General features: G+C 40.8%; 2 protein-coding genes and 1 long non-coding RNA gene across 5 annotated transcripts; 1 reads left to right on the top strand and 2 right to left on the bottom strand.

Moving 5' to 3' along the window:
• The first annotated feature begins 5 nt into the window (after positions 1 to 5).
• On the top strand, positions 6 to 2418 carry LOC307034453. Its single transcript, XR_013806920.1, has 4 exons — positions 6 to 559; positions 1037 to 1150; positions 1228 to 1371; positions 2282 to 2418. It is a non-coding gene; the product is annotated as an uncharacterized lncRNA (long non-coding RNA).
• Positions 1699 to 18247, bottom strand: ntn5 (netrin 5). 3 transcript variants are annotated; one of them, XM_079673285.1, is made up of 9 exons: positions 18088 to 18247; positions 16823 to 16941; positions 15187 to 15271; positions 9546 to 11008; positions 8838 to 9026; positions 6781 to 6930; positions 3702 to 3752; positions 3084 to 3164; positions 1699 to 2845 (listed from the first exon to the last, which is right to left on the bottom strand). In XM_079673285.1, exons 2-9 carry the CDS (start codon positions 16866 to 16868, stop codon positions 2262 to 2264), a joined length of 2649 nt encoding a protein of 882 aa, XP_079529411.1. In that variant the 5' UTR covers positions 16869 to 16941; positions 18088 to 18247; the 3' UTR covers positions 1699 to 2261. The 3 variants fall into 3 exon arrangements, with proteins under 3 accessions (XP_079529411.1, XP_079529412.1, XP_079529413.1); XM_079673286.1 differs by lacking the exon at positions 18088 to 18247 and having other exon boundaries at positions 16823 to 16993; XM_079673287.1 differs by lacking the exons at positions 15187 to 15271; positions 18088 to 18247 and having other exon boundaries at positions 16823 to 16960.
• A 5137-nt stretch (positions 18248 to 23384) lies between these two features.
• On the bottom strand, positions 23385 to 26041 carry cnpy4 (canopy FGF signaling regulator 4). The gene is made up of 6 exons (XM_079672059.1): positions 25849 to 26041; positions 25562 to 25688; positions 24689 to 24785; positions 24403 to 24525; positions 24092 to 24209; positions 23385 to 23907 (listed from the first exon to the last, which is right to left on the bottom strand). The coding sequence occupies exons 1-6, from the start codon at positions 25931 to 25933 to the stop codon at positions 23795 to 23797; spliced, it is 663 nt and encodes a 220-aa protein (XP_079528185.1). The 5' UTR covers positions 25934 to 26041; the 3' UTR covers positions 23385 to 23794.
• Positions 26042 to 26712: the final 671 nt, after the last annotated feature.

The following is a 26712-nucleotide window of genomic DNA, read 5'->3' as shown; positions in this document are numbered from 1 at the left end:
ACAGAAGCCCTATGTGTGTGTGCGTGTGTGTGAGTCTCGTGAAAAACGGTGTGACGGTGAAACCGGCTGAACTTGGACTTGAGATCTTGGATGAGAAACTTTGAATTGTGTATGAAGAAAGAGTTTTGAGAGGGAAGTGAATTTAGCAGTCTGTGTGTGTGTGTGTGAGTAAAAAAAAGGAAATGAAAGGGTAAAAATACAACTGTTTGTTTGCGAGAGGGCTAGTTGAACTTTGGCTCTGGCTGCGGTGCGGGAGGAGTCACCTCTCGTAAAACCTACCCTCAGCAGGTTGTAAACATAATACCATACACTCATAAGAGAAGAAGAAGATCCCCCTTTTCAATATGGCTCCCAACACAGTAAGCCCTGGCTTCTTTGTCCACAGTGTCTTGGAAAAGTGTGTATTGCGCTTCGCAGCAGAACACGCCGCTAGCTTAAGTTGTCTGTTAGTGTCTGTGTAAGTGTGTGTGTTTGGGGAGTTTCAGGATCAAACCCTCGACATGTCGACTGAGGCTGAGGAGACGACCGCTGACAGGTGCTTCCTGCAGCAACGCAGCAGGTGCTTCGTACACACTCACACACACAAACACACACTCCAAGGGCCTCCAAGACATGATTGTGCATGTACTGACACACACACTCTGTCAGTCCCTACCCCCCATTACTCCCTCCAACACACCAATTTGTATATAAGTGCGGATGTGGAAGTTAGCATAACTTTCCCTTGAAAAAAGTAAGATATTTTCCTTGGATTTGGGATTTTCGTAGCAAGTTTATGATAATCAAATGTTTTGAGTAGCCAGATTTTTTCCCATAAAGCAGATTAATATAAAGTAAAGTGATTAGTCTATCTGAGAGAACCAAAACAATTAGCTTAAAGACGCTAACAAACGTTGTAAAGCTAAATGGACCACAGGTCAAACTAAATGTGTTAATATTGGAGGATTTCCCTAGCTGTAACTTATTTTGGGGGCCCTGAGGAAACAAAATGACATAATCACAATAATATTCATAAAACAATTGTTTTTCTGTTTAGTTTCTAGGGACTCCCTTGGTGTAGGGGTGTAGGCCTATGCTGGCCCCAAGAAGCTGCTGAAAGAACATGGTGAAGATGTTTGGACCTCATGGGTATAAAAAGTAAACACAGGCAGTGAGTGTACTGCGTGTTCAGTGCTAAGCGTTCATCAGTCAGTGAGTCTATTTTTCACTTTGTATTTTCATTCACAGCTTCAACACGGTGGAACAGCCAATCGCTGACACCGCTTCTACCAAAACAACATCTGTCTTAATATACCCTCAACACCACCACCACCATTCCCCCTGGGCTATGACGCCATATCTCCCAAATGGCAACAGAAGTCATGACGACAGGTTGGTCTGATGCTTTTTAGATTCATATCTGGGCTCCTCAAGGCCTATCTGAGGATTCCTACATGGTAAGAAAATAAGGCTGAAGTTTGTTTGGTCTCTTTGTCAGCTGTCCAATTAGGGGCAGATTGTAGATAGTGTCACATTTCTCAAATAATGAATAGTGTGAATTATATATATATGACTTTTCTTCATTTATAATTTTATTTTAAAAAGAAAACATCACAGTAATGAATCAGCATTGACTGCATTTGTCACTTTTGTTTATTTATTCAGTTATCTCTTATTTGTGTTTGTGCTTCACGATGCATAAATAAGATTAAAACAATCTTTAAAAAAAATCTTTATTAGACGAAAACAGCCCTCTATTACAGTCGGAAAAATGTGTCCGTCTTTAATTTTCAATAATAATTTTTGTATAAAATATGAACATTCTTACAATATATATTTCACATGGCACAAGTTGTGTGTATTTTGATCATCAGTGAGCGATTTGGTTGAAAGTTGGCAAATACCCTCCAATAAAACCCACATACAGATAGCCACTGTACATGAGGAAACGTGTGTTTCTTCACAGCTTTAGATATTAATTTGAACGTCATATTACAGCTGTGTGTGTGTGTGTGTGTGTGTGTGTGTGTGTGTGTGTGTGTGTGTGTGTGTGTGTGTGTGTGTGTGTGTGTGTGTGTGTGTGTGTGTGTGTGTGTGTGTGTGTGTGTGTGTGTGTGTGTGTGTGTGTGTGTGTGTGTGTGTGTGTGTGTGTGTGTGTGTGTGTGTGTGTGTGTGTGTGTGTGTGTGTGAAGGGGAGTTTGTCCAGGCTGAGGAAGCAAAAGTCATGCCTCCTGAAACTTTCTGTAAAAATATAAAACTCTGAAGCCTTGCATTTCTTGTTTTTATGTCTCTCTGTTAACAGGACCTTGAGTGGAGCAAACCAGAGCGGGGTTAGGCGATGGGGTCTCCTCTGTGGGTTTCACCTGTGTGTGGGACTGTGTGTGTGGCACCACTGATGTTTGAGTGTCCTCTATGTGTGTGTCCACGTGTGTGTCCTTGCTTTGTTTCTCAGTCAGCAGGTGAGGGGGGATGTACCCAGACTGGGGGTTTGTTCGCTCCCTGTGATGGTGGTGCTCGTGGGGGGATTTCGGCGGGCAGCGGCCCCTTTTGTCCTGCCCCCGGAAGCCCCTGAGTTTGGGGCTCCAGTGTTCCCGCCACTGGAGGGCCAGGGTGGAGCGGTCCGCCACCAGGCGACTCTCCTCCGGGCCCAAGCCCCGCTCCCCCTCCTCCGCACCGATCAGCAGGAAGGTCCGGCCCACGTGGAGGGAGGGGCAGCCGCAGCCCAGGTCTCGGTCGGGGACCCAGAGGGACTGCTGGCCCTTTCGGATGCGGGATTTGGACCCTGCCCGGAAGACGGTTTGGACCGAGATGGAGAACTGCCACCAGGGACCTGAACGCTCCATCCCTCGCACCTGCACCTTCAGCACTGAGAAAGACAGAAATGCAATTTATACTTAAAAAAAAGTATAATTTTTCCTTTTTAATCTTTTGTTTTTAGTCTTTTACTTTTAATATTATCGTGGTGGGTTGTGACCCAAATGTGGTTTCACTCATGCGATTTACAGTGGGTTAAAAAAAGGAAGCAAAGTGAAGAAGGAAAAACAGTGTGAGTACATTATTGTTCATTTTTGACACGTTAACAAATAAAAAAACATGACACCAACCGAAGTCCTTCAGACAATAAGTCTCCAAGTTCATCCTGACTTTGACCTGGGAAGGCTGGCAGTATGAAACACACTCCTCCGCTACAACAGAGAGGGGGGGAGAGAGGGAGAATGCATCAAATGAAAGGGTATCATTTCATAGCAAGCATATCAGCACATGTCTTTTCCCCCTAATTACAATATGGCTGCTTCTATTTGTCATCACAGTATCCTGTGACTAACAGATGACCCCCACTGCAGCAGGTGGGACATTCCTCAAGCCGCCGCTAGGAGGGAGTGGTAAGCTGCTGCATAAAGAGTTAGAGCGGGGGGGATTTGTTTTTGATGTATGAAAAATGTGTATGCTGTACATGAGGTGACATCAAATGTGTTAAAAAGAAAGATTGGACATTGAATACATTTGTTATTATGACAGTGGAAGGTGAAACATTTATTTTAGCACCTTTTAAAGTAGTTGTTCCAAGGTGATTCACAAAAAAAGGAAAATAGGAGATAAAAGCATAAATGTAAAATAACCCAAAGCATGACTAAAATAATAATAATAAAAAATTGACAATCAGAATACAACACCAAATACAACCAGAGGATTATGTAATTTCAGCCTGTAGATCTGCTCACCTATGCTGTACTGAGGTTGAAACACTGGTGTCGGAGCGACCTCTTGAATTCCTGCGAACATAAACAAAGCTTCAGACAGGTGACAGGAAAAGATACACAGAGAAGCTTCAGCATTCCCACATGAGCTGTCAGGTTGTTGCAGAGCGAGTGTGTGTAATGTGTGCTATGCTTGAATGCCTCTCGGTACGTGGGGCATGTCTGCACAGAAGATAAGCAAGTGTCAAAAACGAGTGTGTGTGGTCCTTTTACGGCCAAGGAGAACACACTTAAACACAGCCACAAGCTTTACTTTATGTATTTTAATAAGGTCAAGCCATCACTTTTTGCATGGTTTTGTCTCAAACGTTAAACAGAGTGTGGCTTTGACTGTGCGTTTGACGCTGAACTGGACCGTGTATTATCCAGGCCTCTTGTAAAAGCTCACACTCCGTTCCCCAGTCCACGTCCTGTCCTCTCTGACACAACTGGGACAGTGACACCCTACACCCCCACTTTTAAAAGACAGGAAGCTGCTGTGTGTTTGTATGTCTAAGTACAGGCCTACGGTATGTGAAGGGTCATTATTAGGTAGCAGAATGAATGTGTGAGCAGCGCGGTTTGAATTGTTTAATTATTGCCTTAAAAATACAGTATAAAAATGTAAAAATTATGATACATCTAGGAAATATCTGTATACAAGACAACAAGACCAAATGTGAAAACTGCACTCAGACGTCATCATCAGAGAAAAATCCAGTGTTTTTTAAATGTGTTAATACAGCTTCAATATTACCCATGGTAATTACTTTGATTCATCAAATAAATGTCATTTTGAGTGATAGGAATTAAATATGAGTGTTTTGCTATCTATTTCAGCTTGCCTGGAATGCTAAACTAACCTTAGCTAGCTAACATTATGTTTAGTACCTTTACCTGGGGTTTACTTCCTTCATTGTTTTATATAGATATCCATTAATGTTTTTATGTAAAATAAATGGCTGAATCATCAAGATCAAAACTGATATTTTAGTTTTCCAGATAACAGTAAGTAAAAAGCACATTTCGTTTTAGCTTCAGCTAAAGCTAGCAATGGCTATCTCACCAGCTGGCTTTACCTTCATTAATTCCCTCTCCTTAGCTGGCTAGTTTGCCTTTCTTTTTTCTTCATCTTGATCATATATATTATTCTGTAAGCTTCTTAAAAGGTGGGGTATGTAATTTATTTCAGAAACACTTTTTGTTATATTCCATGGAATGCTCTTAACATCCCGATAGCAATGAATATCTGCTTTGACAATAAATACATAACAAAAATCTGTGGAAGCCGTAGTACTGTAAAAAGAACGACCAATCATTTTAGCTGGCCCAGCTAAAATAACTGGATGGCCTTCCAGCTCCATCTGTGCACAAATTTATCTCGTGCCGTCATTGATCATGTGCGCGTTTGTGTGTATTGGAGGAGGGGCTCTGTAAGGAAGTGGCAAATTTTTTTTCCGGTTGCGTAGTTCTAGCGCACTCGAGCTGGTTTCTCCAAAATTACACACCCCACCTTTATGTATGGATAAAGATGTTCTGTCATGATCTTGGTTTTTGTGTTAAAGGTTTCCTGTTTTAGTTTTAAATGTAATTTCTTGTTTTAGCAGCCCCACCCTGATTCTTTCCACCTGTGTGTGATCTCCTAGCTTTGGATTTAGCTCTTTGTGTTTTGTTGTGTCATCCTGGTTTGTTCCTCACTTTTGTTTGCTACTACTTTCCATTTGTTTGACCAGGCCTGCTCTTTAAGATTTTTTGTTTTTGTTAGTAACAGCTTTAGTTTATTGAAGCTTAAACATGCCTCCTTCCCTTTATACTGCATTGCCTTACTTGCCCCTAATGACAGGTTCAGTGTTGGGCTTTGCCATATTGGAAAATCTGACATTGTGATATTTATTCATATTGGAACTTGGGGAAAAAAATACAATAACAGATGTTGTGCTCAATTCATTTGTACTTATTGGTTGAAGTGATATCAATGATATTGACTGCAGCCTATTCAGACCCACATAGTACGGTAAATGAAATGCTCTCATGGAAAGCAAGCATTTCTCTTGTACCAAGCAGCAAGAAAGTTGTTGCAAAACGTGTTTGAGTTAATTTGCCAACATTGGTCATATCGCAATAATGTCCATGCTGCCACAATGTGCAGACTTGGTTCAGAGGGGGCTAACTTTACAGTTTGGCCTGCTGATTGCGTGCCTTTTGGTCTGTCTGATGAGAGGCAGGGTGTTAGAGGTGGTAGTAGGGGGTAAGGGATGCTATACATAGCCTGAGATGGTCTGGCAGTAAAAACAAACAAGGTTTTCTTTCACACACTCCTTTCACTGGGAGAGTTATGAGTCTGGGCCCTGTGATGGGGGGCTTTTTGAGCTGCACAACAGGTGTGAAGCTCGCCCTGCTGGCTTCCTATGTCACCTGATTGGGGCTTACACACCGCAGTGCCTGTGTAGTTGTCGGCACTCGCGCGATTAGCCAGGGAAGTACACGTGGATTAGGGCTCATGGCTGAAGTTCGGTGCTAGCCAAGCACAGAGATATGAAACAATCCACTTGATCTGACGCTGATCCCACATCAGCTGGAGATGAGGTTTCCCTGTAGCGGTCAGCTCAATTTAACGCTGCTATAGAGACCGTCTCTAGGGATGATGACAAGGGGACATGCTGGGGGATTGGGCCAAATTAGTCTGGACAGCAGCGGCCCCTTTTATATTGAGCTACCACTCGATAAAGGTTTAGAGAGCTTGATAGGAGGTTTAATCCATTTAGGCCACAAGCAAATGAGTTTGAAGGAGAAATTAAAGAGGTCACTTAATTATGAGTGACATCAAGCTATTAAAAGTCTGTGATTCATTTGAGCAGGGTGGCATGCATCAATGGCAGAGACAGCATTGTTTGTAGAGAAGTTAACTCAAAATCCATATATAATAAAAGTACTCGGTATTCCTATGACGATATGATTGCTGTTGAGAATTCCGGGGCCCTCTTCTCCAAAAGCTTTTGGTACTTCACAGAGACAACAACCATATGATTATCATATACTGTATTATTACTGACAGGTGACTTACGTATGCAGGGCCGCAGAGGGGACTTGCCCTGTTTGTATCCCGGAGCACAGCGGTTACACCGGGGGCCGGTCACCCCTTCTCGACATAGACATTGACCTGATGTCTGGTTACACCATCGACCCACTGCTCCCAAAGGATGGCACTCACATGCTGAAAGGCAGAACAAGGTGATTAGAGAATTACAAAAATAGGAAGTAAAGTAAAAGAGTATTCTGAAGGTGGGTACAACACCAATTGTTAGTTTTTTTTGGCCACTTTGGCACAGCAAAACATACTAAAAATGGAGGTGATATGTTATCAAAAATAAGTTTTATCAAGCATTAACCGACATGCAGCAATATAAGCATTTGTTGACTCGTTACGAGGAATGCCTCTCACATTTTACCTTGTGATTCAAGCCATTTTTGATATTTTTGAATATTGTTTAGTGCAGATTTTTAGAAGTAATTTTGTGGTTGCTTCAGACACCAAGTAAAGGCTTTCAGAGGCTAATCATAAAGGAATGAAATTGTACTGGGGAGTTTCCACATGTGAATACGTTTCATTTGTAGGCATTTGAAGTAGGCAAGGATATAAGCAAGCTTTTTGGTTAGGTTGCCCTGGCATTGTAGAGCATTGTGCATCAGGTTGTAACAACAAGGAAGCAAGTTAAAGATATATTAAGCTAACACATCTGTGACTGTTGCACAAAGGACAGTAAACAGGATTAAGAAGACCATCCATCAGTGACAGGACCCGAGTTTAATCCTGCTTGACAGCATCTGTCCTAAGGGAATGTCCTTGAGCAAAGACCTTAACTAACACCATAAAGCCATTTTGTAGCTTTCTTGTTGGGTAAACACATGCTAATTCCTTCTCCATAGAGCTTTCATCATGGATGTCCCACAACGGCATGATTTGTTTCGTTATGCTTATTTGTCTTCATTTGTCAGAGAAAGAAAAATAGGGGTTCTAGAATTAATTCAATTATTATCCCTGGTTATTTTAGCATATAGATGAATACCAATATCCTTTGTCTTAATATTTTGTCATATTTGTGTCTCCTAATGTTGGCTTATGTGATGCTGTATAATGATTTCTGCCTCGATTTGCCGTGGTTCACATTGCAAAGCTTTTTATTTACCACCACTATCATGGGATAAGGCCCAATGAGACAAGACAGATGAGAGAGAGGAAGCCACACTTCAGCAGATCTGTTCACGCTCTGGTAATATTTACACAAATCCTTACAATGAGTCCAAACAACCTGACTGGGGAAAATGAGTAATAGGCCCCTGAAGGGTAACTCGGTGAAACATATCTTCGATAAATTAAAGCTGAGATGTAAGCCTGTGAGTGGGAGGATATGAATTTGCTATTGTTTCATGCATACAAAGTGCTAGAATATGTTGATATTCAATCATAGCTCATATTTTTCTTCGTCCCTGTTCGTGTGTCAAGCTCAAAGAGAGCCCATTAACTTTGGATATATTGGGCTTGTGGTCAATGCAGCATGCCAGAGTGTCACAGTCACTTCGAACATGTGACCAGTCAAAGGTCAGGGTTCACAGCAGATGCCAATCAGTGGTAACGATGGGGATACAGGTGGCAGCTCAGCGGGGTTTGTGTTTTTTTTCGTACATCCCCAGGAATAGCTGCAGGCTCTCACAATGTAACCACCCCATAAACACTTCTGTACACTCGGACACAGACAGTGTGCATGTAAATACACACACACACACACACACACACACACACACACACACACACACACACACACACACACACACACACACACACACACACACACACACACACACACACACACACACACACACACACACACACACACACACACACACACACACACACACACACACACACACACACACACACACAGCTACATGCATTCAGACAGTCGGACATAAACACTGTCGCTCACACTGCGATCTACCAGGAATGCAGTTAGTAATTTAAGTTATTCACCCCATGGATGTGCACAGATGCACAAACAAGAATGCACTCTCTTCTTCCCATTAAGCCAGTAAACACACACTCACACACACTTGGTGACTTACGTTGGCAGGCCTTGCGGTGTTTCATTGGTACGCTCTGGTCGCGGGTGTATCCGTTCTGGCAGTATTGGCAGTGTCGTCCGGCCGTGTGGTGCCGACACTTCTGACACACACCTCCACTGTGCCGGCCCGACTGCTGAAACACCTCCATGCTGAAGCGGCACTTGGTTGAGTGGCCGTTACACTCACAGGCTGGAAAAGGAATGAAATCACAAGGTATCACATCCACTGTTTGGAGTGATAACTTTTAAGTTCAAGGGTTTTAAAACAGAAAAAAAATGCAAGCATACATAATCAGAATTCAATCATATTTGTCATGAGGAGTACTATAACCCCAATGATGTCATCTAACCTTGAATTTAGAGAGGGCTCATATAAAACAGAAAGCTTGCGTTACAAATTGTCAGAGTTGAGATTGACCGACATGAGTGTTTAACTCCAAGTGAGGGTCCACCTGAAGACACTATCCAGTTGAATTATGGGAAATATGAGATCTGTTTTTTCAATATGTTTCTGGATATTTCTATTGTTCTACCTTTTAAGTATTTGGGAAAAGGAAAAAAATAAGAAGTATAAACTACATGTCACACTTACATCATCATATTTATACTACCCTATGCTTTTTGGTTGTTTTTCTTGTAGCCTTGGTTATGTTTCAGATGTTTATTTGTCAGAATTTTTCATAGTTTAGCAACAGGGTGCAGGACTCACCAACGCAGGGGTTTGGGTGCGTGGGTGTAGCTCGATGCCACGGTCGGTCGCAGTAGAAATCCTCACACACATCACAGTCGGGTCCTGCTGTGTGATGCTCGCACACACACACTGCCTTTCCGGTGTCGTCACGGCGACACTTGGAAGCGTGTCCGTTGCATTTACACCTGCCGCCAACTTGCAGGTCCGAAAGCGCCAGAGTAGGCCGGAGAGCAGAGGGTGGGGCCAACTGCAGATTCCTGGAGCTTTGTTTTGCGTTGAGGTTATTGTTCCTCCTCTTCCTCAGTTCCCTCCCCCTGTTGTTCCTGCTCCGCCCCTCAACTGTCCAAGTACAACCTCCATTGGGGCAAGGTAGCCAAGGATTGTTTTCCTTCTTGCGGCCACGCCCTCTGGCTTTCCCGCCTTTCTTTGAAGAAGTGAGCGTGTCCGTGCTGAAACTGTCCTCACCTTCTTTGCTGGTCACATTGTGTCCATCTTCGTCTTGCCCTGATTCTTTATAATGACCCCTCCTTGGGTGTTTGTCCACTTTCTCCTCTTTGTTCCTCCCCCTTATAGCTCTGTCGAAAATTCCCAGTGTATTGTCTGTGCTTAACTTGTCCACCTGATCTCTAGTGCGCCCCTTGTAGCCCGGTCTCCACCTCAGAAGCCCAGTCCCTCTTTCATCTTCTACACTATCCCACCATCTCACTTCCCCTTTCTTATCAGAGTTGACTATCTTGGGTGCTTTGGACACCTGGTGGAAGACCACTCGGATGTCTGTGGCCGTCACCCAGTCCTGGAGGGTGTGGCTGTAGTCAAAGTCAGAAGAAGATGGCCGTCCGTCCAGGGTGGAGAAGGCTAACACCATGCCACCCCTCTGCTTTTGTAAAGGACGAGGGTCTGAGCAGAGGGGCTCCGTCTCTTGCTGCCTCGTCTGGGCCACTGTCTGGGAGGGCAACCCAAAGTTCCCAAGACAGTCGTTGGAGTAGTGCTGCATCGGCCTCCAGGAGCGCCCGTGGTCCATGGACTTCAGGATCGAGATAGAGATTGGGTCCGATGGCTCCCCGTGTTGGCAAAACTGCAAACTTATGTAGGTAATCTCAAAGCGGCGGCCCAGAGGTAGCGTGATGGCCCATTCTCCGGTGTCAGGTCCTCCGTGAGCCATCCAGCAGGTGAGGTTGTGGGGGTTGTGGAGGTCCGTTAAGCTGGAGATGTTGCTGTCATGGTCATGTGCTTGTAGCGAGTGGCTAGCATCGGCGGGGATTCCATAGGCGGCGTTGATGAACTCAGACAGGCAGTGTCGCGGTCGACCGTCAAGGTAGTAGCAGGGGTCATGAGGCGAGGTCCAGCTCAACGGGGTGTGGGAAAGGGAAGAGGAGACGAGGGACGAAGGAAGGAAAAGAAGGAGCAGAAGGAAAACAGGGAAGAAAGGAGTGGAAGTAGAAGGGGGAGGGGAAAAGGACAGGAACATCATGTCATCGAGCCTGTGGAAGATTTGAAAAATATATATTTTAGGAGGAACCCATGGGAGCTAGATCATAAAAGAAAAAAATGCACACTGATTGATTTATATAAATTGCTTTAAATCCAAAGAGGGAAATTTAAGATAGACCACCTGTGCCTTTATTGAAAACACACGATACCAGCTCACTGCACCACTTCAACCGCACCTTATAGGCTTTCGGTAGATGCCAGTAAAGACCTCATCCCATAAAAATGTAATCTCTCATCTTCACAGTAGTGTGGGCCACTGGTTTGAACCCGTGACCATGACAACTTTTAACAACATATTTGTCTTTAAACTCCCCTCAACCCCGGAGAAGAGTGGTTGAAGAAGGACGCACACCCAGCGGGTCTGTCTGAAATGACAAAAAACATGCCCGACAGCTGGGGCTAAACCCTGAGCTGGACCACATCCATCACGTTTATGGCTCTCCTTTTCAAATCATTTTACCGTCGGTCAGTGCTGCAGGCGAGTAAGGGGCCTGAGCATGAGCTGTGTGAAGGGTAGAAAAGAGGGAAGAAGAGGAGCTGGAGATTAGTCCTGAGGATGGTAAGAAATGATTTATAGATTTGAAATGTGTGTTCGGCTTAAGCCCCTACATGGATACTTCCGTGGTTAAGACAAACACGGACTTGTATACGTCCAATCGTAGAACAAAACCCTTCCCGTCTCTTACAACTGGTGATGAGTGTAATTTATTGCTCTGTCAAGATTTGATACCCTAGAGCGTTAATTTTGGCATGACAAAACGAACAATGCATTAGCTTTCTCTGGAACAAGTGATTCATTGTTTTTACCGCTCACATGAAGCCCTGAGGCACATTCCCAACAAGGGCTTCTTCTATTTGTTTCTTGCAAAGAAAGTTCAACACCTGCTGCTTTTTACTCATTTGATAACCCTTGTTTATTTTCTCTCTTGAGAGGACTGTCATTTTCTCATCGATAACTAGGGTTAGGGTTAGGGTTAGGGTTAGGGTTCCAAACTATTTTACTTCTGCTCTTACGTCTTCCTGTCAGTTTATCACCTGGCCCCTTCATTCTGCTCTGGGAATATTCTTAACTGCTGTGAGATTGATGATGTCCTAACAACCGTTTGACACTGACAGCAAAGTCAGCAGGGCTGCATAAACCAAACCCATAGGAGAGGACGGGGCTGAGAGCCTCTCCGGCCTCGTCATCCCGCTCAATTAGCCAACGACCGAAATATGAGGCTTCCCTCAGGGACCACACAGCTCTGAGGGGCCTGCGAGAAGGCCGTGGCACTCCCTCAGCTGCTTTGGACAAACTCCTCCGCTCCTGACCTCCCGAAGCAAAGACTTGCTAGAAAGTCGATCTGCCAAACCCAGTGAGGACAAAAGCCAAGATCAGGCATATCGGGCGACCCTTTTTTGTGGTGTTGCTACAGGAAACGCTACAAGCTACGAACGCCGTGATGAGCTGTCTGACTGTGACCTTGGTGCCAACGGGCCACATTCCTGGGGTCCGAAATGCCTCGGCCGGTCATTCCTGGCGTGTCAAGACATGCCCCATGGGAACCTGAACGCACTGATAAAAAGCAGGACTTAGGGATCAGTTGATCTGATGATTAATTAGGTCTCTGGTTTCACTCAGTGTCAATGCTCTGGCTGTATACTAAGACAAGACAGTGTCAAAGATTATGAGCAGGGTATAGGTTATGAGAGGATTCTGGGACGTGGTGGAAGGATTCGCTCTGGATGAGGAATGATGACAGGGCGTAGGCGGGGTTCAGGGTTTGGACGTGTAGAAAGGGGGTGGTTGTTTAACATTCCCATGACATGCACTTGCTCTTGTCTTTGCCACATTACATGACTAATTAAACATAGGCCCATTACAACCACTTTGATAAATGGATGCTCATCCTAGAGAGGCCCCTGAGGTTTTTTAATGCGCCCCTTCAGGCTAGGACTTTCTCTTCTGCCGTAACTAGATCATCTGTCTGGAACGGCACTGTAACCCACCGGATATGGTTTCAACATTTTTTTCTCTGCCGCTTTCAATAAATTCACACGGCCAGGGTGTCGGAAGAACATGTTGAAGAACTGCTTTATTACTTGCAAAGAGCTGTTTGATATTTCCCACCTATTCTTTCGCATATTGACTACAATTAGCACGTGTTTGAAAGAGGCCATCAACCCCTTTTTCTTTTCTCAAGAACTCAAATTGAGGTCTAATTTACAAAACATACATGCTTCCATTTGAAAATAACATTACGTTTTGAAGTGACTTGGCAGCAATCTCTATGTTTAAAAAAAAGCTTAAACAGCCAAAATAGTGGTAAGATGAGATCAACATCTCCGGCGGGTGATCTTTAGAAGTAGCTATGCTTGGCTGGCAAGGGGCTGGAAAAATACTTGCTGACAACCTGAGGGCATGTTTACAGCATAGTCGAACAGAGGAGAGCTGAGAGAGCGGCGCTCATGTTCGTGCTCTCCAGTCCCCATTTCCTAATACCACTCTATTTCTATTCTTTATGAAGCTGAGATAAATGTCAGGAGGAGAAACTCATCTTTTATGGATTGGTAAAGGCTGAAATCAAAATATATGTATGCATATAAAGTGGCCATAAATATTCAACCTATTGGAAGTCGACATGATTTATTGAATTACAGCTTGGATCAAATTTGATTTTATGGAGCTTTTTTGACACAGATTTTTGTGTGGATATCAAAGTGACACCATACCGTCGCAAAGTGATCTAGATTAATTGCAGATATAAAATACTTGTTGGAGTCGATACTATACTACTTGTACTATATTTTTATGGTGGGGTTGTTGGATGGAAATTTGATTCCCATGAGAACTAGAAGGGCAATCAGAGAGCATATACTTCCACCAAGGCCGTTTCCTTCGGAGAAAAATGGAGCGTGTATCCACCCCGCTTCAACATTTTATGGCCTCTTTCTTGACCGATGCTAAAACCTTCCACAAAGTTTTATTAAAAAAATCTGGCCAGTAGTTTTTCCCTTATCTTTCTGCCAACAAACAAACCAACAGAAAACGTTCTCTAACGTCCTGGGTGGAGATAAGAATGAACGGAACTTGGAGAAAGATTTGTATTTGGCTGTGTGTGTCTGTGTTACCCTATGGCCTTCAACTTAGGGTTAATTGATAATTGCTGTTGTTATGGGATAAGTCTTTTTCTAATTGGAACATCAGAAAAGAGAAAATATAGACTTTTTTTTTGTGTTTGGAATACATTTTCACTTTCTCAATCCTTTTCATCTTTTGGGATTTAGCTAAATTATGAAAATAAAGTGAGGAAACCTGTTGTGTGTGTGGTATTCTCTCGTGCTACCTGTTAACTCTTTGGCCTGTTCACACTTTGGAGCTGTGGGCCTGTCTGGGTCTGGAGCTGCTCTGGTGCGCAGATGAGCTGCATTTGGCCTGTCTCACACAATTTAACATTCCTCGTCATGGGCAAGCAGCACTGGCCAGCAGGACGGAGGCAAATATGTTCGATTCAAATCGCTTTCCTGCTCTGTGGTGAGTTTCAAACGCCTAATTGTCGTTTCCACAAATAAACACAGAGACAGTTTCATCTGACTGATGGAGTCACCAGGAAGATTACCCAGGGTTCTTCATTGGATTTATGCTCTAAGACACACATCCTTTAAATAAATATGATCAATTATATAAGCCCTCTCTCTTATAGCCTACATGTTTGAAGCTGAACCGAGGCACCTGTCGGGGCATGTTACCAAACTGACACCTTTGTTAATTTGCAATTGTCCTCAGCCGGTCAGAAATACAACACTGGGCTTTCGGGGTGAGAAGAGAAAGGCTACGTATGCGGTCTGTATTCTCAAACTGCATTCCTGCCTGCACAGTTGAAGCCCATCTGTGTGTTATTCCACACAGAACGGATTCCACGAGTTCTGTTTTAGGTGTAATAATCTAATTTTAGTGGGGCAGCCCAGGAGTTGAAAGCGACAGACAGCACAAAATGGATTATCACTGCTTGTATCTTTAGCTAAAAGCCTCTGTCGTTCACGTTTGCACCTCCAACGAAACACCCAGTGGATGTGTGAGGCCCCCAGGAGCCAACTCCACACACACATACAGGGTGTCTCTACCTCTTCATCGACCCATAAGCCACTGCTCACTTTATTTTTGAATAAAAAAACACATGTTACCCACTTGATATTGAAAAGTTTCCTGTCAATCCTCCCCCTCCCCTTTACGGCCTCATACAAGTTGGCAAGACGCTCTCCGGCAGATCCAGCTTCACATGTTGATATTGAAAAACAGATGGAAATGAAATCACTGTGATTTCATGTTGCAGTCACGCCAAAGACAACCCCGGGCATGATAGAAATAAAAGTAAGGCCCCTGGCTGTAATTGTGTGGCAATTAAATCTACAAAATGTCATACAGGGGGTTAATAAAGAGAAAAAAGGAAAAACCAAAATACTCAAGGGCTGCCCCCTTTATGAGCACAAAAACAAATAAAAAGCACCCATGATTTTTTCTTGGCTAATTTATCATTGAAACATTAGAAAGAGGAAATGCCTGCTTTGAATTAAATGTTAAATTATAACCACCCAGGCCCAACTATAAAACTGCATTAGAAACGCCTGAGAAAAAAAAAGAGATTAAAAAAGGAGAACGGGGTCTATTAAAGCAAATATATTCCTCTTGATACAAGTGATGCAGAGGGATTTTAGGAAAGTTAATCAACTACAGCCGGACCTCAGAAGAAAAACAGCCCGCAGTCACACGCACTTTGCGGGCGCTTCATTTATTAGACCTGAGAATAATTATTCACTTGCGGTTCATTAGACATGAATGTTTATCATATTTAGGCTGATGACTTTGGCAAGAGCTAACAGTGCAGCCCGCAGTGTAATTGCTTTCATTCTGCAGCTAATTGCACTTGTTAGCCACAAATTGGCTGCAGTCAATTTAGCTTTATCTCGCAGAGAGGAACACTAATATTTACAGAGTTACGCTATCGTTTGATCTGAAAGCTTCTAGCAGATGTTATTTTTTACATCTTGATAGGCTTGTATTTGTTTGGTGTTAGGGCTTTATTTGCAAAGATAAAGTCTAACTTGTTTAAAATAACAATACTATTATTCTTTTATGTTGTTCACGTGACTTTCTTTATTCATTTCGCAACAGTAAAAAAACGTCAAACTATTTGGTTGATAATTGCTTTTTAAAATTGATTTATTGTGCTAAGGCCACGTGAATTAACAACGTGTACAGGAAAGTTATTAAAATAAAGGAGTTCAAAGGAAATTCAGTCCTTATTTTTAAAGTAAAGGATCATCTTTAAATGTACTATTACAATGCATAAAATATAAGTACAGGAAACGTATCAATATCCTCTTTTTCTACTATGGCTTAGCACTTAAAGAGGCTATTAAAGTAGTATAAATGTAAACAACCAAATAATTGTGTTTTTTTCATAATATACAATAACGTAGAATAAAAAAAGACGGATGCATATCGGCTGAATTTCTTTGTTCATTTAAGAAAACAAACATCAGGCTACTTGGTCCCTTTTGAAAAGTATTGATACGTCAGAATACAAATACAAATGATATATTTGTATGCTGATAAATGTAAATATATTAAGGTTTTGCAAATACATTTCTGTTATTCATGCCTTGTATTTTACCTCGGTGTCAAAAAACGGAAGGTCACATTTTACGCATGACTCATTACGCGCGACTTTAACGTCAGATCAAACTTTACAAACCCCTGAAGTACCCAAAACTGCAAAAGCAATTACACTTTTGTCGAAAGAGGAAGGACTAAATGAGCTTACCATGTGCGTTGCAGTGATTCTCCTTCTCCTCACTTCTCCGGATCATTTAGAGAAGCGCAGCAGCAAGTGTCCGAACATCCAGCTCCAGCGCGTCTGCGGAGAAGAGCTGAAGACAGAAACTACCGAGAGAGAGAGAGGGGGCAACACACCGGGCAGTGGGGGAGGAGGAGGAGGGGGAGGGAGGAGGAAGATAAATGAACGGGATCAGCTGGGAGGTGCGTCTCTTCTTATAGTAGCTGAAAGTATAACTGAAGTGAGCCAAGTGCTCCCACCTCCAGAGAAGTCACATCCTGCAGAGCACCTCTGCCAAACATGGCAAAATGTATCAAACTCAAACAAGGAGGGTTTTTTTTCAAACTGAGTCTAGGCTAAAAAGTTACTCTATGGTGATTTTATGGCTTACAAAAAATAATATTAAAATATAAGAGAAAAATAAGAAAAACGATTACAGGCCATTGTTAAGTATTAAGCATTTTAATTTCTTTGCCAGGTTATTTTGTATTAATAATGTCACTTTGACCACTCCATGTTGAATATCGCAACAGGCTAAATTATCCTCAGCCAACATTTTCTACTTTTGCTCTAATGATTAAAACATATAAATAACAATAATAGTCAACATAATAAAACAATAATCATGTATCAATCTGAAGTAAATTATTTTTGCATGAAGACTACTTTTTCTTTAAATACTTCCATACATTTTCACAGTACTAGTATTGCAGTCTGTTTAATAGCTGCTTTTGCTTGAAGTATATACAATATTTAACTAATATAAATAATTTAATGTTTGGAGAAACGCAGCTTTATCTGAAATGTAATACAATTCCAATGACCTTAAAGGCACTGATGCATCTAAAATTAGCTAGAAGAGTTCAGACAGAAATATATTTGACTAAATCAAGAGCTCTCAATTAAGAAAATAAATCTTTGGCTGAAAATGTTATGTTCTTGTAGGATCCTGTTACACATGATGAGAAGTTAATTGGTTTTCAGGGTCTTTAACTACCAAAAAATACTCCTTCCACATTCAAATCCATTGATGGCAACCTTAGTAGTTCATTTGAAAATAAACAATTCTATCATTTATCTGTATTTGTTGTTTCAACACACTTGAGCGGAAACAGTTCCTCAAACAGGTTCCTCTGATTTAGAGACAAGTGGATTTTGCTACTTTAAAGGCAGTTATTGCTCTTTGAAATAAAACTAGAATTGTAAGACTTTGTTCAACATTTAAAGTCTTGTTGTGAACTTCTTTTATTTACCTTCTGGAGATCCTCTAAATTTACATTTATTCCCACTGGCGGGCAAATTGAGTACACAGAGGAAATCCAGTTGTAATAGTCTTATCTTGTATATCGTCCAGGCAAAGACCTCACTCTGCAGTTTGCTCCGATTATCCCTCGGTGGACTAAGAAAAACGGTTGAAGTTAATTGGCTGGAGAGGATCGTTCTCAGATGTGAACCAAAACTGATACAGATGGAAATATAAGAAAGAGAATCCAGACGGAGGGTGGAGGGAGGGAAGACGCTTGATTGGAGAGGAGGAAACTTTCCCAGAGAAAGCCATAAAACTGATTGATGACTTCCCCCGAGGAATGTTTCCCCAGGTGTGATTTGTGTGTGTGAGTGTGTGTGTGTGTCGAATAGTTACAGTGCAGTTAAGAAATGCTATCCTTGGACGCAGGACAAGAGCAATAAAGTAAATTGAGGGGTGAAATAGCACGTTTTTGCATCAGATATTGCACTTTGGTCACGTAAACACAAGGGCACAAGAGATTTCAGAGAGGATGGAGGTGGAATACATTGGTACCATTGATGGGAACATTCAAAAATACGCAAATTGATAACAGAAATCATCACTAAAAAGGATGAAAATGTTTGACATCTTAATACAACACTTCAGGTGGTCCTTGACAGGTGCCTTGCGCTGCCAAACTTTGCACCCTGCAGCTAAGAGTGTGGTAACAGTCATATCATAATACACAAAATACCATGGAGGTGTAATTATAAAAGTCAACATTAAGCCACCGTGACCGAATAAGAGCAGATTTCCCAATACATAGGTGTCGAGTTGATGGATTATCTGTTAAAATGCAACAATAATGGCATTGTGCTTTATGGTTTAATAATCAGATACGAATGTTCACAGGCAAAACATTGAAAAGCTGTTTATTGCACACACTGTAGTTTTATTTAACATTTACAGAGGAAAAAAACCTTAAATGCTTGTTTTGGTAGCTCAAATGTGATTATGTGCTATCTTATGATCTGAAATATAACTATTACTAAGTCAATTGCCTTCTGTGAGGGAAACATGTAAAGTAAAATAAGGCAGACAAGTGCAAAGTGATCTACCCTCTGAAAAACAACGACATAGATACAAATGTGGATTTTAAAAAGGCTTAAGAAAGAATGTTATTGAAACCTGTGTTTGGAAAAATCTGTTTGACAGTACATTTATTTTGAAGAACATAAAGGATCGGCCCAAATGCTCAACTGGTGTTCCACAAAGAACAGTGTTTGCCCCCCTACAATTTACTCCCTATATATATGTTACAGTAATAATTGAATGTATGCTGATGACACTGTTTAAACATTTGAAAAAACCTTCTACAAATAAAGCTAAATTATGGGTAAAAGGGTAATACAATATGTGATTGCATGATAGTGGATAAAAGACCAAGTCTGTTTCCATAAGTGAAAAATAAGTCGTGTATTCACCCCGTGTTCGGATCTACTCCAAAGATGAATGAGTTATGCCTCGGCCCAGGCTACACCCTTTCACCTCGGTTAATGAAAATCAGACCTGCTAAAAAAACAGGGTTAGGGTTAGGGTAGTCCAACCAACCGAACCAAAAGCATGCCATCCATGTCAGAGGTTAATAGTGTAAATAAATTAGTACAATTCACAGTGTGTCTTACTTCTGGATATCAAGGTTCAGAGGCTGTAAGAAGATCTTCTATTAACATGGAGATGTGTCTCAAATATCCTGTCCATTTCAGGGGTCGCCCCCCGTCATCTACGCAGATCATGTTGCCTCCCCTCTGACATTCTCCGATGTATGCAGACGCATGGAGAGGGAGGAAATAATGGACAGACGTTTGCAACAGGCTTCTCTTTTCGACTTTTATCCAGGTTATCAACTCTGACATTTAGCAATAAAAACACACAGAAATGCCAATCTTCTTCAAATATCTGCACGTAGCATTTTCGCGGTGGTAACTATGATGATTTTGTTTCAACGCAACAAGATACATCTCAGGCTTTGGCTCTAAAACATGGTTGGCAAAAAAAGCTGATTGGAAAATTATCCCTGTTGCCATGAACCAAATGCAATGTTTTTGTTTTTCCAAGCTTCCCCCATTTCGTCTTTGACACGAGAGTTGGAAAGTGCTGGATGGAGACTGTTGTTCTGCAATAAACTGCTAATTAACCTGTTGCGTTTGAGGATCAGAGTTCAGGAGAAAAGATCAGTGTGAAGAAGCTACAAGTCCAGAAATTCCAAGAAGCATTTATCAGGTCACACATTTATCGTGGTGGAGCATCCTGGTTGCCTAAAGGTCTGAGCTTCTTCTATGTTAGCCAAGAACAACCACCTGTTTGTTCCACCTTTACACATTCAGTAATAGCACACACATCTAAGCCGCTTAAGTCCTCTGATTGCAAAAATGTTCCCAGTTCCTTTTGTTGTTTTTCAGTTGTCTCAGAAACAAATGGAGCAACTGCAGTTTCTTTAATAGAATGAACAAATATTTTTCCAATAGATAATGGTAACGTGAGGGCTACCAACGACAACACAAGTAGTATGGTCTTAAATATTGGATATGTAATGGCATAGACATACTGGTAAAAGCATCAAAGAGAAGCAAAGCAGTTTAAATTAACAAGCAAATGCAAAATAAAAGCGTAGAAAATGTTATTCCGAGACTGTTATCATTACACCTGGAAACACTTTATTCAATTATTATATGGAAGATCTAATCGGGCAAATACTCCAGTATTCAGCTGTGTTTCATTACAACACTATATTAAAAATAAATGACGATAGCACATTGACAGGCATCATCGGGTCAGCAAATAACAAGAGGATAAAAGCTCCAGCAACACTATATAAAACTATTTTTTATTTTCTATTATTTGATTGCCTCATCTTGAACCGTTTTAAACATGGCTGAAACCACGAGAAGCACTTTCTTTGATAATGCTTTGTAAACATAGTGTATTATTATGTATTGTAAAAGAGGTTTAAATTGTGCCCCTCACTGGTTTGCACATTAACACATAAAAGATCACAGGCACTTAAATATTTGTATTAAATCAGTTCAATACACATATTTATGTTTGGTTCAGAGGAGAAACATAATAAGACCCAACATGGACAATAAAGGTTTATTCAATACAGTTTGAGTAGTACAAGTATTCAAAGCATTACCAGTGTGCCTGTGCTTTGTTCTGCTCCTCAGGGCCCTCTTGTGGTTGGATTTTGCATCCAGTCTCTTTAATCCTTCAGACCTCATCACCATCCACTGACCTCCACCTGACGCTAGGAAATATATGTGAGTATATCCTTTAAATGTTAATAAGTTCAGCATTTATTTTTTAATGGTCGACACAATAAAGATGGATGCAACAGTGAGCAAAACGGACCTCCTGCTCGTGAAACGAAGCCTTTCTAACTGGATCCTTGTTTAAAGTGGGCTCTGCTTCCAAGTAACATGTTGTATATTTCCAAAGACAACAATATGACACACGCATAGGCATTTTTCTTTACACTGTAGGTATTAAACAAACATGTGAAAGCAGCGCTGACAGCTGTCTGCGGTGCTGCTGGAGAGGAAAGGTTCGAGTTGAATCTGCAGGAGGTCTCTGGGCAGGAAACTGGAGCCGTCCAGCTGTGAGTCTGTGAAACATCTGCAAAGAACATATCCTTATCAGATTCAATCAGTAATTAGGGTGCATATTATAACAATGGGATACAGTATTATTACAGGCCACCAAAATGCAATCAAAGGAAGTCGTTTTAATTTGTAAATTAATTGCAGGAACCATTGTAGACATTCAAAGGATGCAAAGGCCCTGGTGGTCTATGAAGGGGACTCTGGGGTGAGAGTTCACATCCTTCACAGAGGAAGTTAAATGAGGACTTTCTCTCGATGCTCCAGTCATCAAAGGAGTGATAAGACATGGGGAAATCTATAGTTTTCCATGAACATAGAACATGTATTTATCAGATTAAAAGTAAAGGGTGAGTTATCCCAAATAGAGTGCCTAATTCAAAGCAAATGACTTGATTGGAGCAACAAAAAAACTGCAAGTCAAAGTAAGTTCACATTTGTTTCGAAAAGTATGATGTGCTCTGAATTCTTTCACGTTCAATGTGAAAACAATATAAATGTTTTTGTATGAATTCTAAATATACAAGGCATTACATGGTCACCTTTAACCCTCCTGTTGTCTTCGGGTCAAATCTGACCAATTTACAACTTTCATCAATCATACATTTTTTGTTTTACATTCAATTGCAGGCTTTATGATATCCTTCACAGTAGACATTTGAACATATCAAATTGCTGATCACCACTTTCATTGAATTGTGGATGACACCCATGGTGTTCCCGGTCAAAAATGACCGCCATAAAGAAAAGGAATTAGTAACCATACGGATCAGATAAAACACACACACACACACACACACACACACACACACACACACACACACACACACACACACACACACACACACACACACACACACACACACACACACACCACAACAATTTGACACATTTCCCGCTCTTATGTGCCCATCCCCCCACATGGATCACACCTGGCACAAGCAATACATGTTCAGTGTCTATTCTTTGTACATTTACTGCAGTTTTTCATGTATACCAGTAGTCTGATACAATGTTTACAGTTCGAAAGGGTGTTAAATGAAATTTGGTGATGATTAATGGTTTTTATGTTAATGTGATAGCAGTTAAAACCGGACCGGTCAAATTTGACCGCGAACACCAAATTAAGGGGAGGAAAACGAAGACAATAGGAGGGTTAAATAGCATCACTTCAGGGCTGGACAAGAGGAGAAGTGACAACAGTAACAAAAAAGTATAAATATTAAGTGTGGAATTATAGACAATGAAGTTGAAATACTATTATACACAGACATGAATATTGTGTCTGTAAATGCACCTTCCATATTCACACTGGTATGAAATAGGAACATCCCTCAACACAACAGGACACTGCCAAATGTGTCAGTGTCAATATAAAACCACTAGGGGGCAGCATTTAGCAACGATCCAGCTGGTTGCATAGGGGGAATGAGTTGTACTCAAATGTGGTTTTCTTGCTCTTTTATATTCTTATAAAATAAACAAGTTCTACGGTAAAAGAAAAACAAGGTTATATTTAGATTCTTAAAAGGCTCACCAGTTTAGCTACTATTGTTTGTAATTTAGAAAGGGTACATACAAAGAAACTATAGAGAAGTAAAAGACATTGTGGTGTTTCATTGAAAACTGATAGAAATGCAGAAAAAACAAAAATATCCAAAAGTGTTATAAAAGGCATTTTATTCACACTGAAAAAACTGTACATATTGCATTATAAGTCTGTAATTGGGATGTAAACATGCTGCTTCGTACCATATGGTGTCGGCATTAGGAGATGTAACAGCGTGTAAACATCGTATAACACTGAGGTCTAAAATATGAATGGCAAAAGCTTGGAACCTCATTCAACTAAAATGTGCGACAGTTAATATAAAAACAACGTGAGAAACGTAGTGTTAAAGTCCAAAAGCACACATGATTATGACTCCCAAGACTCTGCAACCAAGATTTGGCAGTAGAAATATAATTTAAAAATGTTTGTGTAGCTAAAAACATATATATTGTTTTACTATTGGCAGGGACATTTGAGGTTACTCCGTTGTCTTTCTGTTTGACTTTTATATATTTTTCCCCTCATAGCTCTCCAGCATCATGCGATTTCTTCTCCTCTTCTGCGCCGTGGCTTTCTGCCTCCTTGGCCTCACTTTTGATTCTCATGTCTCCTTTCCACATCTCCTTTATGCACTCTGAGGAGGGAGAGAAAAAACAAAATACACAAGGAGCTTTAAGCTACATACTTTGTTATCTGCAGAGAGAAGAGTTAGCTCACTTGTGTTATGTTCAGTGAGTTTGCGTACACCTTATTACTCTCTATAAATAAATGGTGAATATTAAATAACTATTCCGAACCCGACGGCATCACTTAATCACCTTGCTCTGATGTCTTGAGGACTTGGTTCTGACAGAGGAAGCTCTCCAGCCTCTTCTCCTGATGATTGAAGTACCAGTCCTCCACGACCTCCTCATACTGCTCCAGCATCGTCTCACACTGAACAACACACACACATTTAGGTTGGCAAAAATATGACTATACCATTTTTTTGTATGTACTGTGTTAACAAAGGGAAATGCTGTTTTTCTGGAACAGCTGCTTTCCTTATACTTTCAAATATAAGTAGAGGGTTCTAAAAAGCATTTAAAATCCAAAAACTTTGAAGTTTTACACCCACGCATCCTCCTACCTGTTTCTTCATGTCTGACACCTCTACGGAGGGTTCGTCCCACAGCTCAAATGGCAGACCCAAATCTACTTTGACCCCTTTGTGGACCAGGTTCTTCAGAGTTGTCATGGTCTGACTGGCCCCCTGCATAATATACAAAACAGCTAGATACACAGATTCATACACAAGTTTACACTTTTCATTTGTCTTTTCATGTGGAACAAACTGCTGGGAAACATGTCAAGACGGACCTTAAATCTGTGTAATGCAACAGATGAGAGGTTAAAAGCAGAATAGTAAACCTGACCTTGGCGTATCGGAGGCTGCCTGGCCTCTCTGCGTGAACATTATACTGCAGGACGCGCTCACATATGTTGTCCAGAGCCTCTGTCAGACGGGTTTCCCTATTGTCAGAATACAGGGTTAGATGGTGGTGTTACACACAAACATACAAAGATACAGGTTTTCCAGCAGTCTAACAATGCAATGTGTGAAGTATTAGAATCAGAATACACATATTAATCCCTCAGAGGGGAAGTTAACATTGTTACAGCAAAAGGAAAGATGACGTTTTTTTATAGGCATGCATTAAACATTAGAGAAGGAAATTACACAAATTACAATCTACAGTACCCATCCAGGTGGAAAACAAAAAGTACAGTAATTGCATTTTTCAAAAATAAAATGAATGTAGCGTGTAGAAGTAGTGTGATAGCATCCAGATAACAGAGGTGGAAATAAAAGTGTTTGTGTCAAAGTTACTACAGATTGTGTTACAGTAGTTTAATTGTCTAACTAAAAAATAGATCGATAATAGATACTTTATTCATCCCAAGACTAGAAATTATTTTGTCACAGCAGCATTTTGACAATTGTCAATATACAAGAATAACAAAATGACCTATAAGTTGCATAAAATACATAAAATAAAAATGTAAAAATAACCCAATATATTCATATTCTCAGTAAAAAAAATCTATATTGAGAGGAGTATCTAAGCATTATAAAATATACAGAATTAAATAGAATACCCTATAATAAACCTGCTGAACACATACACATAGTTAGTTGTACAGTAGCTTGTAATTAAGATAGGAGCAAGTCAAAGTAAAGTAGTATTAGCGTATACTGTCTGCACTCTCAGGTATATTTAAAGTGACATTCCCCAGAGTTTACTCACGAGGTGTTGTATTTGATCTTCCTTCTCCTCCTGCCTGAGTCCAGCACCTCTCCCAGCTCCAGGACTTCTTTGGAGCGACTGCTTTTCTCCAGAGCATCCTGCAGCTCTACTGACAGAAACTTACACACTGACAGACGGGAGAAACAGATATTTAAAAACGTTTTATATGCATGTTCATGTCAAAGGCACACACTCCTGGACATCAACTATGTAAACACAAGTCATACTGCTGTTATTAAGCCACATACATAGCATAAAAAGCTAGTGTCACTTTTTGAAAATCCTACCTTCGCATTTGTTCGGCAGTCTTTCGTCTTGCTCTGCTGTAACAGAGCGGCAGAGGACAAAGAAAGTCAGTACAAAAAGTTTCATGTCAACAGTTTTCGGTTCTTACGGCTTAATAAAAAGTTCAGCAGCCACATCGGCAGTTTTTCCGATCTCCGCATGCGTAGTACATCCTAACAGACACGACTAGCAGATGCCTGATGGTAAGATTTCAAGGAAGTTAGTCGATAGAAGAAAAAAGAAACTCGCATCACAAGAAATGTAATTATTTATTTAATCACATTATATTTTCTACCGCCGCTCTTCACTTATTTCTAACATATCATAATTGTTTTTGTTTGAGCATATATAATTTTATTTTTAATTTGACTATTTGTATTTATTTTTTCGTCTGCTATTTCTTTAATATTTGCACACGTTGAAATCTACATTTATAAAGAAACATTTCTTGAATACACAGTTTTTGATTATGGAAATCTGATTTATGATGTATATTAAACTGTATTTATATAATAATACACTTTATTTATATAGGACTGCATTAAGATGCAGCCCAAAGTGCTTTACAGAAACAACCATGAACAGTGATACAACTATAACTAAAAGCCAAATTAAAAAGATAGGTCTTCAATGTACTTACTTATTAAAAGTATAAAATCAATGGTATGCAGTTTAAAGCATATTTTGTAGTGTCCAAAAACGAATTTATCAACAAAAAAACAACAACCCTATTTTCTAATTGGAAAATAAGGCAGGTAAGGTTTTAGTGCAAATGGTGCTATTTACCTGAATGTATGTGCTGCTATGTGAACAGTTTCCCAATTATTAAAAGGCATTATATCTGTTATGAGCTCTGAGTTGATGCT

This window comes from Notothenia rossii (assembly GCF_949606895.1).
Source record: "Notothenia rossii genome assembly, chromosome: 3".
NCBI classification, from domain to species: domain Eukaryota; kingdom Metazoa; phylum Chordata; class Actinopteri; order Perciformes; family Nototheniidae; genus Notothenia; species Notothenia rossii.
The sequence above is the reverse complement of the archived record's forward strand: the minus strand, read 5'-3'. Positions and strand labels throughout refer to the sequence as shown.